Source organism: Carassius gibelio, chromosome B24 (genome assembly GCF_023724105.1).
Source record: "Carassius gibelio isolate Cgi1373 ecotype wild population from Czech Republic chromosome B24, carGib1.2-hapl.c, whole genome shotgun sequence".
NCBI lineage: Eukaryota > Metazoa > Chordata > Actinopteri > Cypriniformes > Cyprinidae > Carassius > Carassius gibelio.
The window spans coordinates 3,509,277-3,524,121 of record NC_068419.1 but is presented as its reverse complement, the minus strand read 5'-3'; the positions used below and the strand labels follow the sequence as shown (position 1 = coordinate 3,524,121).

The window sequence follows — 14,845 nt, the reverse complement described above, 5'->3', positions numbered from 1 at the left end:
CCTAAGAGAGTTAAAAATTGCTTTAAAAAATGCATATGCACTGAAATTAATTACTAAATTATGTCAAAATATTATTCAAAATATTTATTAAACATTACTGAACCAACCTAAATACAGCAGTCTATACCTACACACTTTTTGTCGTTGTTGTTGAATTAGGTAAAAGCTGCAGGTTAACACATTTTACCAGTTATTTTATTTTATAGTTTAATGTTAGGTTTTAATTAGCTGTTGTTCAGTTTTTGTTTAACCAAAGTTTTAGTTGTCATGTTTTTTTTATTTATTAAGGTTTATATATATATATTTATTGATTCTTAATTACCCGCATTACTTACCTTACACTTACATTTAACTTGTATTACTTAATTTTTTTAATTAGATTTTAACTAAACTAAAACCAATACGTAAAATAAATGTTATTTATATATGTATAGAATGTAAATAATTAGTATTAGTATGGTGAAAAATAATAATAATAATCTATTATTAAGAATTAGTTTTATTTAATATAATGATACACTGCTTTTAACAAGTGTGGGAAACTATTTTGCATAATCCTGAAAATCTGCAAATGTGATTTTTTTTTTTTTTCTTAAACCTGCATATCACTGGATGGGTCATTAAGCATAACAAAAAATGAATTTGCTGCAACAATTCAAGTTGTGACATTTTTTTAATTCAGATATAGATAAAAATATCTGATATTAACAAAGAGCAGCAGAAGACATCAATACATTCAGTCCATGTATGCATGAATTCAGAATTAAACAAACATGTTTCGAGTTAAAAAAGAAGCATTGTTGTCATAGTTCCGTTTTATACAGTGTTACATTTAGGACTAATATCACAATAATTGTGTTGATTATAGTAACGCAGCCTGTGCAAATCAAATAACATAAATGTGGCTCTTTATGTAGCTCAGGCTGACGGTGGTGAGGTCAGAATATCAACAACAAAGTGAGGTTAAACATCACATAAAAATGATTTAGACAACAAAAACCTATGTTAGCATATAAAATCATTTCTTTACTGAAAAATGTAAATTCTGTCATCATTTATTCACATTGTTACAAACCTATAGGACTTTACTTTCTTCTGTGGAACACTGTCCACACACTTCCACAGAAGAAAGAAGACGGCAGATAATGAGCAAATGTTGACAGAATGTAGATTTATGGGTGCACTATCCCTTTAAGTCCTATTGCCATTGTTGTGGAAGCATTTCAGTATGTTTACTAAGAGACCAGCAGTCTGACTGTACATAAAAACAGACCGCCGAGCCCAGCGACGGCTGCAACGGCGATGGCCCTGATGACCAGGAACTCCATGGAGTCCTCGAGCTTGGTGTGCAGCCTCAGCACCTGTCTGTGAGTGTCCTCACGAGAGCCCGAGTTCTCGATCACATGACTGGCGAGTCCACGCTTCTCTTTGAGGGGCATCTGAGCGCCGATCCTCTGCTCGGCCTCCTCCTGACTCAAACCGTCCCTCTGCATGAGACGGGACAGCTGTGTCGCCGGGTCACTGCCCAAATACAGACACATGAGCTGAAGAGACCAGGCTTATTACTGTTAAATTTGTTAAAACCGTTAACTGTGATGAGAGACTAAATTAAAAATTACAAAAAAGTTTAATAAATATTCCATTAAAGAAAAACAAAGTCCTTCCCTGAAAAGCTGAATTTAAAATAAATTGTAAATAAATAATACAAAAATGTAAACAAGTAATAAAAGAAACTTAATAAATAATTCTAAAATAACACTGAAAGACCCTTTATTTGCTTTAAAAACTACAGTATCACACAACCCAGTCTGACTTATATTTATGAAAACAAGGAAAATGGAAGAGAGAAAAAACATCATACCAGTAAACGACAACCGTGTGTGTTAGGAAACGAGTGAGGCGTCGTGTTTCGAAAAGCAGCGGCACATCCAAAACCACATATCTGTAGCCTAAAGATCCACCAGCAATAAACATTAGTTCAGGAGATTTTGCTACACTTTTATCATTCTCTGTTTGATTATGTGCATGTGTGAGTATACCTTTAAGGAAGTACAGCAGTATTTGTTTGAACATTTCTTTATGTATTTCTGGGTGTGTGATGGAGTTGAGAAGTTTTCGTTTCTCGGGGCTGGAGAAGATGATCTGCCCCAGTTTCTGTCTGTCAATCTCGCCATTGTCTAACAAAATTTCACGTCCAAAATGCTGCACGATCAGTCTGTATGCTGGACTCTGGGGCTCCACCACTGATACACAAAGAAAAATCACACAATTAAAGCACTGATTGAATAAATCAATTTATATTAAATAAATAATATCATTAAATCAATTTTTTTATTATTATTTTAAAATGATTATAGCTAAAAATATTAAATATTTGATAAAGTATGTATTAATACGCACTATATTATTTTTTACCAATTTTAAGCCAATAATTTTTATATGTGTATGTACATTTTTTTCCAATAAAAAAATCGTTAATTTTTATTATTCAATTAAATAAAAATCTATACACATTATAAATTACATTTATATATTGATTTAATATTTAAACTATAAAAAATGAATCTAGAATACACACTTACTAAAGTTATTTAAGTTTTTACAATTAAATGAAATTGAATTTTATTTTCATTAATTTGTTATCTTAAGAAAAAGTTAATTTTCTACATGCTGCCTACCTTTTTTTCTTTTCTTTTTTTTTTTTCAAAACACAAAATCCTATGAATTACTTTACAAAGTAATGTTATAATACACTAAGGACTAACAAGCACTAAACACCTTTCCGGGCCACCACATCCGCATCGATGACAGGACAGCCCAGTTCTTTCAGCTGAGAAGACACTGTGCTCTTCCCTGAGGCAATGCCTCCAGTTAACCCCACAAGAAACATGCTGAAACACACAAATCATAGTTATTTACCCTCTAACATCTAATTATACAGTATGTGGCTGATGAATGTTGGTCATTGGCGCCTTCTAGCGGCCTTTACTGGAACTTCAATTTAAAATGCGGGCACATAAATATGTAAATACACGATTAATCGGTCATCTAGATTCAAACAACATTTCTAATTTCAATAATGACTTCATAATGATAGCTGTCTTGCTATGTTTAACACATAAAGTGGTAAAACTTAAGTTACATTTTGCTTGGGTTAAAAATCACCCATACCACAATAATAATGTGACTTATGACGTTAATAAACAGCACTGACATTTAAAAATGTTAAAAATATACAGAAGACGCACTTACCCAACAGCAATGACCTACTTCATAAACGTGAAACAGAAATTATAAACGCGTTTCTGCATAGATGAAAAACAGAGATGAATTTCAAAACACAATATGCTAGTTAGAAGCAAGTATTTAAAGGGTCTGGTGGCTCTATAATAATGCTAGATAAATATAATCCCATTATTTGTGTTCATAACATTGACCTGTGCGCTTCGAACGTAAAGTCTCTCTTCCTCTACTTCCTTTGTAAACGATTTTAACGCGTCAAACAAGCGCCGCCACGCGGCCTGGAGCGCAACGACAACCCTGTTTTGTAGGTAAAAACACGTTTTTAAGTAAAACGTCTACATTTCCATCCTTTTTTTAATGATTGCTAAACACCTACCTGAACCAACAAACTGGTTTAATGCCATCTTTGTTATTTATGCAATGACAGACAAGAGCAGAAATAATAGATCTCCAAGAGGCTATCTTGAAAAATCTTGCACTGTTTTGACATTTGGTTAATGATTTCATCCAACACAATGTGTGGTTTTCTTATGTCATTTCTCTACGCTTGTAGACAATGAATCAATCCTACTTTTTAAACAAACAATGTTTTGGATAGAACAAAGGTGGTCAACCTAAAACCAGTTAATCTTGTTCGAACACACTGCGTCTAGTTTTCTAGTGAGCATAATGACTATTATTAACAACTCTGACTGTGTTTAATCAGATGATAGAGCTATATACCACAAAGTACAAAGCTATATGTACCTTTAAGGTAACAATATGTACCCCATAGGGATAAAAAGGTACAAATATATATCTATAAAATGTATTTATTTATTTATTTATTTTTTTTAGTAGGCAAGAGGATGAGGTCATTTTCAGACCTGGTGTATGATAATAAATCTAATTATTGTCCCTTAAGTTTTGTTTTAATTGAAGTGTAAAATTGTATATTTATTGAAGTATATGTATTTTTTCCCCAAGAAAATTAAAGGATCAAACATCTCCAAAGATCATGCCAGACTTTACTACAAAAAAAGCTTGTGAATGTGGGTAGGTCATGTATTTCTTTATCACTAACTGAAGTGAATTTACTCTTTTAATGAGTTTTATGTATAATGTTTTTCCTTGTTGAATCAATGCAGTTTTACATTTTTATTAACATTTTTATTAACTTTGGCTTTTATTATGTTTAACCAATACAGTTAAAAATGCCTAAAAGTTCTAAACTATTAATACTAATAGTTATAATAAAAATAGCAAATTACACAATTTGCCATGTGTGAAAATGCAGGATTACTTTGAGTTTTGTTTTTAATAAAAACAGAAATCCAGGAAAAATGTAATTTGTTTATTGTACAGCACATGACTTTCGGACACGTCAGAAGTCAAACAGTCCATTTCACATGTGATTTTTTTCCCCTAGGATATTATGAACAAATTATAAAATTGCAAAAGGTCCGTCTGACTTGATTGTAGAACAATTAAGCAAAGCTGTTGTGCACAATGGAAACAACATCATACTATCATCAGAGTCATATTCATATTCAGTCAGAGAGAGAAATATTTACACAGTACAGAGGGAAATGTGTTTCAGAGCACCACATCACATGATAAATGTACACTGACAAAGGCATATCGAGATTTCCAGTGAAACTTTACCCACAGGCTGGGAACAAAATATAAACAGACAGAGGAAGAAAATGGCTTTGATTTCAGTTCTAGTAGGTTTGAGTGAAACTCGTTCTAAAAAGAGTGCAAATGTAAAATCAGTGAAATTGTGGGTCAGTATGTAAAGTTAAGGGTTTCAGCACCGAGTATATAATATAAAACAAACTAAAATCCTCTTAAGAATTCCACCACTAAATCTTACACTAGATGTTAAGTCTCACTCTTAATCGCCAGCTTAGTATAAAATAATCCAGTACTTAATCTCGGTTCCAGTTATATATGTTTCAGTTATTATGAGGAAGTTATGAAGGGTTGAGAAACAACTGACACACATATGAGGCATGTTGCAACAGTAGTGTCAAGTTGACAATCATCACAAGAGACAGCGTTAATCACTGCTCTACATGTGATTGGCACCAGAGCAGCATGAGCAGAGCTATTTTAGTTCAAGTCTCTTTGTATTATGTTTGATAGTCATCAAATAGCTCTTGAGTGTCTCAGCCTTCATGCTCCTTATGGTCTTAATTATTCATAAAATGTTGCTTCATAAATAACATGTCATGTCTTTAATGATGGGAAAAATAATAGAAAAGTGTCATAAATTATGAGCTTTTAATATTTGAATGGCTTTTTTTTTTTTTTTTTTAAAGTCAGAATTTTATCACAGTCAATGCAATGCAGACAATGTGAATATTAACAGTGCATGGGATAGTTCGGATGGAAATATTAGCCAAACACTGGCCTGTAAACTGGCATATAATATTTCATTTGAAATTTTGGCAAATTTCTTCCTATCAGGCATCTGTAGCAGATGCACCTATTATCCACCTTCATGCTTTGATAGTGTCTATTTTAATTTGTACGCTTAAAAAAATCTGTTGTCCTATATTAGATATCTCATGCACATAAAGGCTATCATACATATACACAAAATTCTAATGGCTCACTTTTAAACAAATGAAAAGCTGGACTGAAAATGCTAACTGTGGTGAACATACATTCATATCTACTGTATCACAGTCAATGCTTTTTCATTGTAAGTGAGATTGTGGCCCAGATTCAGAATCAGCTTTTCCTATACAAATCTGCACTTTAATGCAACTAATGCTAAGTTTAGGTCTATCACATTTTTAAAGATTATATTCAAAAACAGCACTGGAATGGAAGATGTTGTGTGGCATAACATTTAATACAATAAATCAAAAATGCAATGTGTAATGACATAGAAATTGCTATAACATCACATAAATGTAAACTTTAAGCCTTCTTATTTTAATCTACTTAAAGACAAACAGTAAAAAATGTGGAATGTTTGAAACTTGAACTGTAAATTTCAGATTAGCACTGCACAAAAAATATGAAATAGTATTAAAAGATTGAAGGAAAATTTTAATTGACATCAAAATAATGAGTTTCGAAGGTAGAAGAACGGCAAGTTGGGACGAGATACCAAGGAATATACTGCATAAGAACATAAGAAAATGGGAATCTAAAAATTTTACAAGACTTCTTGGAAAACATCAAGTTCTTGATCCCAACATATTGAAGATTCAAGCTTTAGAGAAAGCCATCCATTGAAAAAGTCTATCACCAAGCCGTTGAGAGTGAAAAGGTACTTGGGTACTTATGGATGCAATCGTTTGTTTGAGTCTAATTGGTATGGAAATAGAGGAACAGTAAGATAATGTTTTTGTGGATTGTAAGATAAAGTCTTCCTGTTGTAAACCAGCATGTTGTGTTGTGCTTTATTTTAATGCACTTGCCCAGATGTTTGGTATCTTGTGTTCCTCCAAATGCAATGGCATTCTGGGTGTGTGTTCATGGTTTTTGTGTGTGTTCACTGCTGTGTGTGTGCACTTCGGATGGGTTGAATGCAGAGAACAAATTCTGAGTATGGGTCACCATACTTGGCTGAATGTCACTTCACTTTCACTATAACTAGTCTTGAATTTAATGTGATTCTTGTTGTGCAAAACACTAAGATGGTATGATGCCACCAAATTTGTGTTCTTTGACCCCTGAGGTGCATTCAAATTGATCAGTGAAAGTACGTTGTCATAGAAAGACAAAAAAAATTATAATTCAATGGCGCACCAATCATTTTGGTAACTTCTATCAAATTATAACGACACAAATAGTCGGTCTGTAAAAATATCACTGGGTCATTAGTCATTAGTCAATCAATTTGAACACATCTCTAGATAGTCCAGTTATTCAAAGGCAGCTAGTGGGATTGATTTCTCACTCTACTTCTTGGGATGAAAAACCATTAGGGGGCGCTCTTCAATGCGCTGCCAGGGACTCTTCTTGTTCTCATCCTTATCATCCAAGTCGTTGTCATCTTCTGGGCTGGTGACAGAGTCACGCTGTGTTTCGCTGTTGCTACTACGTGAGCTGTTCCCCCGGCTTCGACCCCTCTTCGGCATTGAAGACCCCCTTGGATCCTCAGGACCGTCATCCAAAAGAGGGGTCAATGGGTTTTCCAGTGGTGAACTGGCTCCCATGCGGCTTACTCCTCCACTTAGGTCCAGAGGGTCATGGTAGGTTGGTTTGGAGTAGTGTTTCCCGCCTCTTGTACTGTTGGAACTGCTTCCTCCATGGCCCTTACGCCCGCTTCCATAGTGTTCCTCTTTGTTCTTGCGACTGGATGTGGACTTGCGCTCATGTTGGGTGGGTTGGAAACTTGTATCTATGTTACGGTCCTTGCTACTCCCGGCAGGAGCGCTCAACGTGCTTTGGGCGCTGTGGTTGCCACTATGTGTTCCACTGTGGCTGAGATCAGCACCAACATCTATGTATGAGTGGCGCACATGAGCATTGGCACGTCCATCGAGTGATATGAACCAAGCACGAGGGTGTTGCTTCACCCCCAGTTCCAGAAGCTTCTTCTCAGTGAGCGCTTGCAGCTCCCCGTTCATTTGGGAGATGGTGGAGTCATTAAATAAAACAGGTATGTGAACTGGTGCTGGTGTTCCACCGGGGGACCAAACACTCTCATCAGAGCCTGCTGGAGAATCACCTTGCTGGGCTTCTGCATGGCCTGAACCAGGGGTTTGGTTTTGGTGGTTTTGGCCTTGAATCCCACTGTTGGCACCTTGTGAACTGTGTCCATCACGGTCTGCTTGATTTGCCCCATCTTTACCCTGATCTGTGGCACCATACTCGGACGAAAACCTCATGTAGTGGGCCGGGATCACAAGAGTTGGTACCATGGAACGGTACATGTTCTCCTTCATCTGATCCAGTGAGCTGCAGAATATAATTTGACCTGGTTGTGTGTTGAGTGATGTTGGGCGAGCGAGGTGATCCGGCCCTTGCAGGACCTGCGAATACTCCGGTGGCTTGTCCACAATTGGTGGAGAGGGTGGGTCGGATGTGTAGCCCCGGTTATCATTGACAATGTGCCTCCGGCGATACTCGTTATCCTTGTCGTCAGGGCTATAGTTGCGTCCATAGTCATCATGTATAAGATTGCTATCCAGATTGCTTGTATCTGTGGAACGATGTACCTTCATGGGGAAACTCTCTGCATTCTTTTGGGCTCCTTTAGACTGCTTGGTCTTAGAGGAGTGCCGAAGCTTGTGGGTAGGAATGTGCCTGGTAAACTCATCCCGAGCACCCTTGAAGGCATGGGATGGGGATCCTTCGGATTTGTTGGCGTCCAAGTTGCCATTGGAGGAGGCAGATTCAACATGGCCACCACAGATGAGGTTCAAATGGGACATAGAGGTGCCTTGGTCCCGCTTGGATCCGTTCAGAGCTGATGGAGCTTGAACCTGTTTCTGCTGCCGTCGGGGCTTCAGACATCTTCGTCTGGAAAACGGATGTTGACATTTAGAAAAAACACTCTCAGTGAGTCATTTGCTGTAATCTTGTGAAATATAACTTATAATCAACCCAGGCTCAGAGGGAAAACATGCCTGTGGTGACAGTTCTTCAAAAGGGTATTATGTTGCTTCTTGCATGTTTCAAACAACTTTCAAAGTGAAATGCCCAGTGATAGGCACCAAAAGCACCATCAAAATAGAGGCATGTCTTTCCTCTGAGTCTATGCTACTTTTAAGTACACATAATTCAGACAAACTAGCACATACCTGCAATAATAAAGTAGAACACAAAGCAAGACTAGTACAAGCAAAGCAAGAGATCCCAAGATAGACAGGAGGAAGAAGGTATGGTAGGCAGTGATGTCCCTCAGGCCTGGGTGAGACAAACTTGAGCCTAGTGTTCAAAGATAAAGCCTGATTAGCATGTCTGCATGTAATTGTGTTTGAGTCAAGGAGGTACAAGTGTGTATATTGTTGCATGTACAAGTGCAATTGCATTCAAGTATGTTACTGTGTTCACAGTGTGTGTGTGTGTTCACTGCTCTGTTTGTGTGTACTTTGGATGGGTTAAATGCAGAGCACAAATTCTGAGTATGGGTCACCATACTTGGCTGAATGTCACGTCACTTTTTTCCACTTTTACCTGCTGAAGAACGGAAAGCTGCAATCCAGTAGCCAAGCTGGGAGGCAGTGAAGTCCCACGTGAGCTGTGATCCTTCTCGAGTGATAAATCCTGTTCCGTTTCGTACCCATAATCCTAGAGAGAAAATGCAAAGCATTATTCCCAAAAAGAGGAGCTAGCATTGACAGGGTTTATGCAGGATGTTCATGTTGCTTCCATTATACCAGATAGGACAATATTTACATAGTTACCAACACTATTTTTTGGTGCCTAAATCAGGTTGTGCGAACCTGTCTTGGTGTCGTACATCCATACAGGTATGCTGGTGGCAGATCGTATGCGAGTATCAGAAGGCAGTGGCACAGAGATGTGAACTGGCTCGCTGACCTCAACCGCTCGACCCTCACGGTCAAACAGTTGTGCGCTGACCGCTGCTATTGTTGTTAGATCTGTCCAGCCATTCTCTCCTCCTTAAAGCAATTTACACTGTTATAAATACACTGTATTATCTATTGCTATATATTTTTTAGTAAGTCTCTCCTTCATATATTTTTTTTTTTTTATGGAGAATTTATTATGGTTTAAATATTTAAATATCTTTATATAGAAATACTCTCGTATTTTTAATACCTGTGTTGTTGGGTTCCAGAGCGAGAGGGTAAGGAAATGAGTTAATTTCATTCTGGTCTCTGGCTGTTGTTAAAACTGCAGTCAGATCTGTGTAGGACGAGTTAAACTGTAGGCTCCGCCTTGGAACCTGCAGCCATGGCTGGCTCCGCCCACCTGAAATTAAAACAGCATAGGAAAAATGTGTAATGACTGTCAAGTAACATACATATGTACTTTTAGAGAAGTTAACTTATAAACTACGTAATGAATTGAAATGAAATAAATTTTTTTGAAAAATCAAAGGCACTTGTGGTGAAATTTGATGCATTTCACATTATTTGGAGCCTTGGAAGACACACAGAATTGTGCATTTTGTGGAAACCAACAATATTCTGATTGCATAACAGACTAAATTATTAAGCCTGGGAGCCTAAGTAGTGTATTCTGGAATATAAATATCTTATGCCAGTTTCCAATGTGTGTGTGTGTATAGGACATCTTTGCTTTGAATAAGTGACTGCAAAATTACTGAATGTAAGGTAATGATTGTGCAATGTAGCTGGGTTACCACTTAGGCAATTCACTTCTTTTGTTCTATTATTTTCTGAAATGCAAGCCTCTCCGAGGCGCATAACTGATAACCTTACAATAGATGCCTTCTATGCTGCAATAAACGTCCTATCATTACAGTGGAATTAGAGCAATTAGCAGATTCAGATGTCAAACGATTCTGTAATGGAATTAGAATATTTCTGCTGTTGCTATGGTGATAGCTGCAAAAAAAACTTAAGTGTCAGGATGACGTAAGCTGAAAGCCTGAATAGCAAAGTTTAAATCCAAAGATTCGATTTACACTTATGTGCAAAAATTGAATATCGCATAAAACACTTGCGAATAAAGAGAACAAAATCGTCACTTCCTGGTAAACTAGCACTAAATGCTATGCACATTTTTTCTTATCAGATAAAATGTACGCATTGGCTTTTTCTGCGCATTTTTAGAATTTTTACGCATCTTGGGATTTCCCATCCAGCATTTTTAATGCAATATTCCAAAATGCCCATAAAAATAGATGAATAGAAACACACAGTGGGTGAGAAGGAAAAACTACTTTGTTAAGGACATGCATATGCCAATTCTCACATTTTTGTACACCCAAAATAAGCAATAATAATAATAATCTTATATTTTCTGATAAGAATATTGTGATAATCATGCTTGTTTTTGTGTCTGTATATAAAGTTGTTTTAATGGTCATTGACGTTTTCTTACTCGGGGAGCCATGAAACACTTGGATGACATCATCGTATAGTATCAGTGTGCCGGGCTTCTGGGCCATCAGGTAAAGACTGACAGAGGCATATACTAACAGAGAGAAATAGAGATGTGTTAAAAAGATAGTTAATTAAAACAGAAATACAGCTTTGCTTTCTTTTTTGAACTGATTAATCATAAGTCTCTTTGATCTTTGTTTATACACCTCAGTTTTGGAGTGAACATGGCCAAAATTATGCACAAATAATGCATTTTTCACTCAAAAACTGAGATGCATAAGCTCAGACCAATGAGGTTTATACTTCAGTTCCAGAAGGAAATATAAAATCTCAGCTAATGCTAACTATGAGAAAACAGGTTGACAAAAAGATTGAATCCAAAAATTGGGAATAGAAATACCATAATAAGAAATTTACAAGCAAATTTTCAATAGGCCAGCCATTTTTTATAGGGAAAAGTAAATTGGGTAAAGTTTTTTCAGCACAGTATAAGGGTTAAGCATGACTAAACATTTTATATGAGTTTATTCAGCATCGCCTTTTACACTTAACACTTAATAAACAAAGTTTTAGGATTTTTATAAAATTTGAAAACAAAGAACGTTATGACATTAAATCAAGAAAAATAACATTCTGAACAAGATGTGACTTTAATATGCAGAGTTAATTCAGTTCACATTAGAGTTTACTCACAGGGTAAACGGCTGGCGTGCCATGGCACAGAGCTGGTGAGGTAATCTCTCTGAGATGCCGTAATGATTACCCATGTTCCCGTGCGGTACAGGAAGCTGACGACCTGCACGCCATCACTGCCTGCTTTGCTTTGTGCCAGCAGAGTCTGGTTCCCATGAACGGCAATAGCAGCATTAGCCAGGGGTGAAAGATCACCGCTGTCAAACACCTGGACCCTCACCTGCACCTCTGAAGGGGACAAAAACAAGTTCATATGATCAGATGCATGGCGAGAACGTCTTCAGACACGTTTGGATTCAAAAAAAATAAATCTATCATAAGATTCTAACCCAAAAATATGATAAAATAAAAGACCAAGTTCATATAGAAAGATCTGAACACAGACAACTGCATGGTTCTAATAAAAACATATCAGGTAACTCTCATATAGCATTCACAGCTCACTCTGAAACAATAGCATGCCATCATACAGAAGACAGCTGAAGTAATATATAAGCACACTTATACTGAGCTGTCAGTGCCTCAGGAAATCTCAGATTTGCATAATTGACAAATTGCTGTTTAGAAAGATTTCGCGCAGCCAAAAAGCTTGAGAAGGCTATGTCGAATTGTGATATAATTTGTAAAGGCTGATACTCAATAATATGCACTTATTGTTTCCTGTCTATAAAGCCATGCGATGCATTCAGTGTGAAATTGATATAAATCTGCGTTTCCGAGTTTGCGTTTAGCAATCATAGACCGATGCATACTAATGATACGATGTTGCAGTAGCATTTGTCTCGTTTGCTCGATGTTTTGGGCACAAAATAGCCCACCACTCCCTCATCCAGACCCGCTATGCGTCCCATTATTCTCTACTCACCGAGAGCTTCCCTTTCAGGGATCGATTTGCCATCTGTCCCTTTAAAACCGCACAAAAATATAAAAAAGAAAAAACGAGGGACGAAAAGGGACGGCATCTTGAAAGCTACATCGCTGTTTCCACCTCGTCAGCCATATGTGTGTGTGTGTTTTCAGACATGGTTGCCAGCATCCTTCAGTGTGATGCGGGATGCTGCGTTGCTGCCGCCTCTCATTGTCAGTATAAAACGAAAACAGCGCCCCCGCGTGGACAAACAGGGCGGTACGTTTGATTAAACCCACAGCAATTTTGTAGTACCTAACTATTTGTTTTAGGAATCTGTTCTGATTACATATAGATAAGACCGCGATAAGTTGGAGGTCGTGTCAGCAACTGTAACGGAAGTTCTGAGTCAAAGTCCACACTAGAAGTGATTTTGGTGTCAAATGCCTCAATAAAAACTTTCTTAAAGGAATAGTTTACCTGAACTTTAAGACTTTATAATTGGAAATTGACTCACCCTTGGGCCATCTAAGATGTAGAGGGGTTTGTTCCTTCATGGAAACAGATTTGGATAAATTTGGCCGTATGTCACTTGCTCACCAATGGATCCTATGCTGTGAATGGGTGCCGCCAGAATGAGAGTCCAAACAGCCAAAAACATCACAATAATCCACACCACTCCAGTGCATCAATTAATGTCTTGTGGAGTTAAAAGTTCAGTTTGGAATAAACAAATCCATCTTTTATGTTTTAACATCCTTTAATATTGCTTTCTCCAGTGAAAGAGTTTGAATCATGAGAGAAATATGCAGAGATCAAGCACCATATATGCCACAGCAGTCCAAAATTGTTTTATAAACAAATATGTATGTTGACTTTGATTTGTGAGGACAACAAGGGATATACTTTTTCATTATTAATATTTGAAAAATATTAAATGATGTACTGGAGTGGTGTGGATTACTTGTGGATTACTGTTTATTGTGTGATGTTTTTAGCAGTTGTTTGACTCTAATTCTAACGGCACCCATCCACTGCAGAGCATCCATTGGTGAGAAGTGATTTAATGCTACTTTCTCTAAATCTCTACCCATGAAGAAACAAACTATGTCTTTGCGGATCTTGGATATTTTTTAATGGATACAAAGTTCTTCAGTGCACGTGATCAAAATAAACTACTGAATCTTTTCTTCAGAACAACTGTGTGTGTGTTTGAATTGCGGTGCAGGGAAATAATCTACACTGTAGACAATCATCAGAATAAATAGAACAAATTTAACACTAGGTCCAGATTCATACAACACTCCACATTATGAACATCTTGACTTCAGTAAGTGTGGGAAAGGTGACAGATTCTGATTAAACAGTGTGGTAGAACCTGTTCATTGCTGTCCCACAGTTGTGAAATAGGTCAAATGAACATCTTATTATAAGACCAGAGTGTGGATCGAGGGGCTGGGTGGTCTTTTCCCACTTCTACGCTTGAAAATGAATCCTTAAGAAGGATTAACAGCGAACCACAACCAATCTGTGCTTACGTCTGTAGTAGTAACTTTACATAACACTTTAGCATTTTCGGTTTTTGTCCAAGTGCATCCAGAATTTTCATTTCGGTGCATATTGTAGTTTATTTGACTTGAACTGATTTATATGTCTGCAAAAGTAATATATCAATTAATTGTATTAATTAATATTTTATTACAAATATTTAATATATTTCATGCAATTGCTGATATTTTATATGTAAGCATTTCTGAATAAATGTTTTACCTTGAAAACATTCAAATATTTCTTAAAACATGTATTTAAGGAGCAAGGAAATTATTTTTCTACTTTTTACATAAATGTTTAGTTCACTTGACATTTTTTTGAGTCATTACATCAAAATATTTATGGAAAGTGTTATCAATGTTTTATAAAACTGAAGGAAACTAGCATTGTAGGAAACTAAAACTTTAGCATAATAATACGTTTCCATGACCAGGGCACATTTAATTAAACTAGATTTTTTAAAGATTCTACTTTTTATCATCTCAGACATCCTTATTTAATTAACCCACATATGTATGTTGATATG

General features: G+C 36.5%; 2 protein-coding genes across 4 annotated transcripts; both read right to left on the bottom strand.

The window, feature by feature from the left end:
- Positions 1 to 654: 654 nt before the first annotated feature.
- dcakd (dephospho-CoA kinase domain containing) lies at positions 655 to 3,527 on the bottom strand. Of its 2 annotated transcripts, XM_052595410.1 has the most exons (6): positions 3,438 to 3,527; positions 3,253 to 3,305; positions 2,779 to 2,891; positions 2,040 to 2,243; positions 1,862 to 1,949; positions 655 to 1,521 (listed from the first exon to the last, which is right to left on the bottom strand). In XM_052595410.1, the coding sequence occupies exons 3-6, from the start codon at positions 2,888 to 2,890 to the stop codon at positions 1,236 to 1,238; spliced, it is 690 nt and encodes a 229-aa protein (XP_052451370.1). In that variant the 5' UTR covers position 2,891; positions 3,253 to 3,305; positions 3,438 to 3,527; the 3' UTR covers positions 655 to 1,235. The 2 variants fall into 2 exon arrangements, with proteins under 2 accessions (XP_052451370.1, XP_052451371.1); XM_052595411.1 differs by having other exon boundaries at positions 3,253 to 3,478.
- A 2,737-nt stretch (positions 3,528 to 6,264) lies between these two features.
- On the bottom strand, positions 6,265 to 12,983 carry LOC128013201 (protein FAM171A2). 2 transcript variants are annotated; one of them, XM_052595994.1, is made up of 8 exons: positions 12,787 to 12,983; positions 11,922 to 12,149; positions 11,227 to 11,319; positions 9,976 to 10,128; positions 9,636 to 9,815; positions 9,367 to 9,480; positions 8,991 to 9,117; positions 6,265 to 8,709 (listed from the first exon to the last, which is right to left on the bottom strand). In XM_052595994.1, exons 1-8 carry the CDS (start codon positions 12,881 to 12,883, stop codon positions 7,143 to 7,145), a joined length of 2,559 nt encoding a protein of 852 aa, XP_052451954.1. In that variant the 5' UTR covers positions 12,884 to 12,983; the 3' UTR covers positions 6,265 to 7,142. The 2 variants fall into 2 exon arrangements, with proteins under 2 accessions (XP_052451954.1, XP_052451955.1); XM_052595995.1 differs by lacking the exon at positions 11,227 to 11,319.
- Positions 12,984 to 14,845: the final 1,862 nt, after the last annotated feature.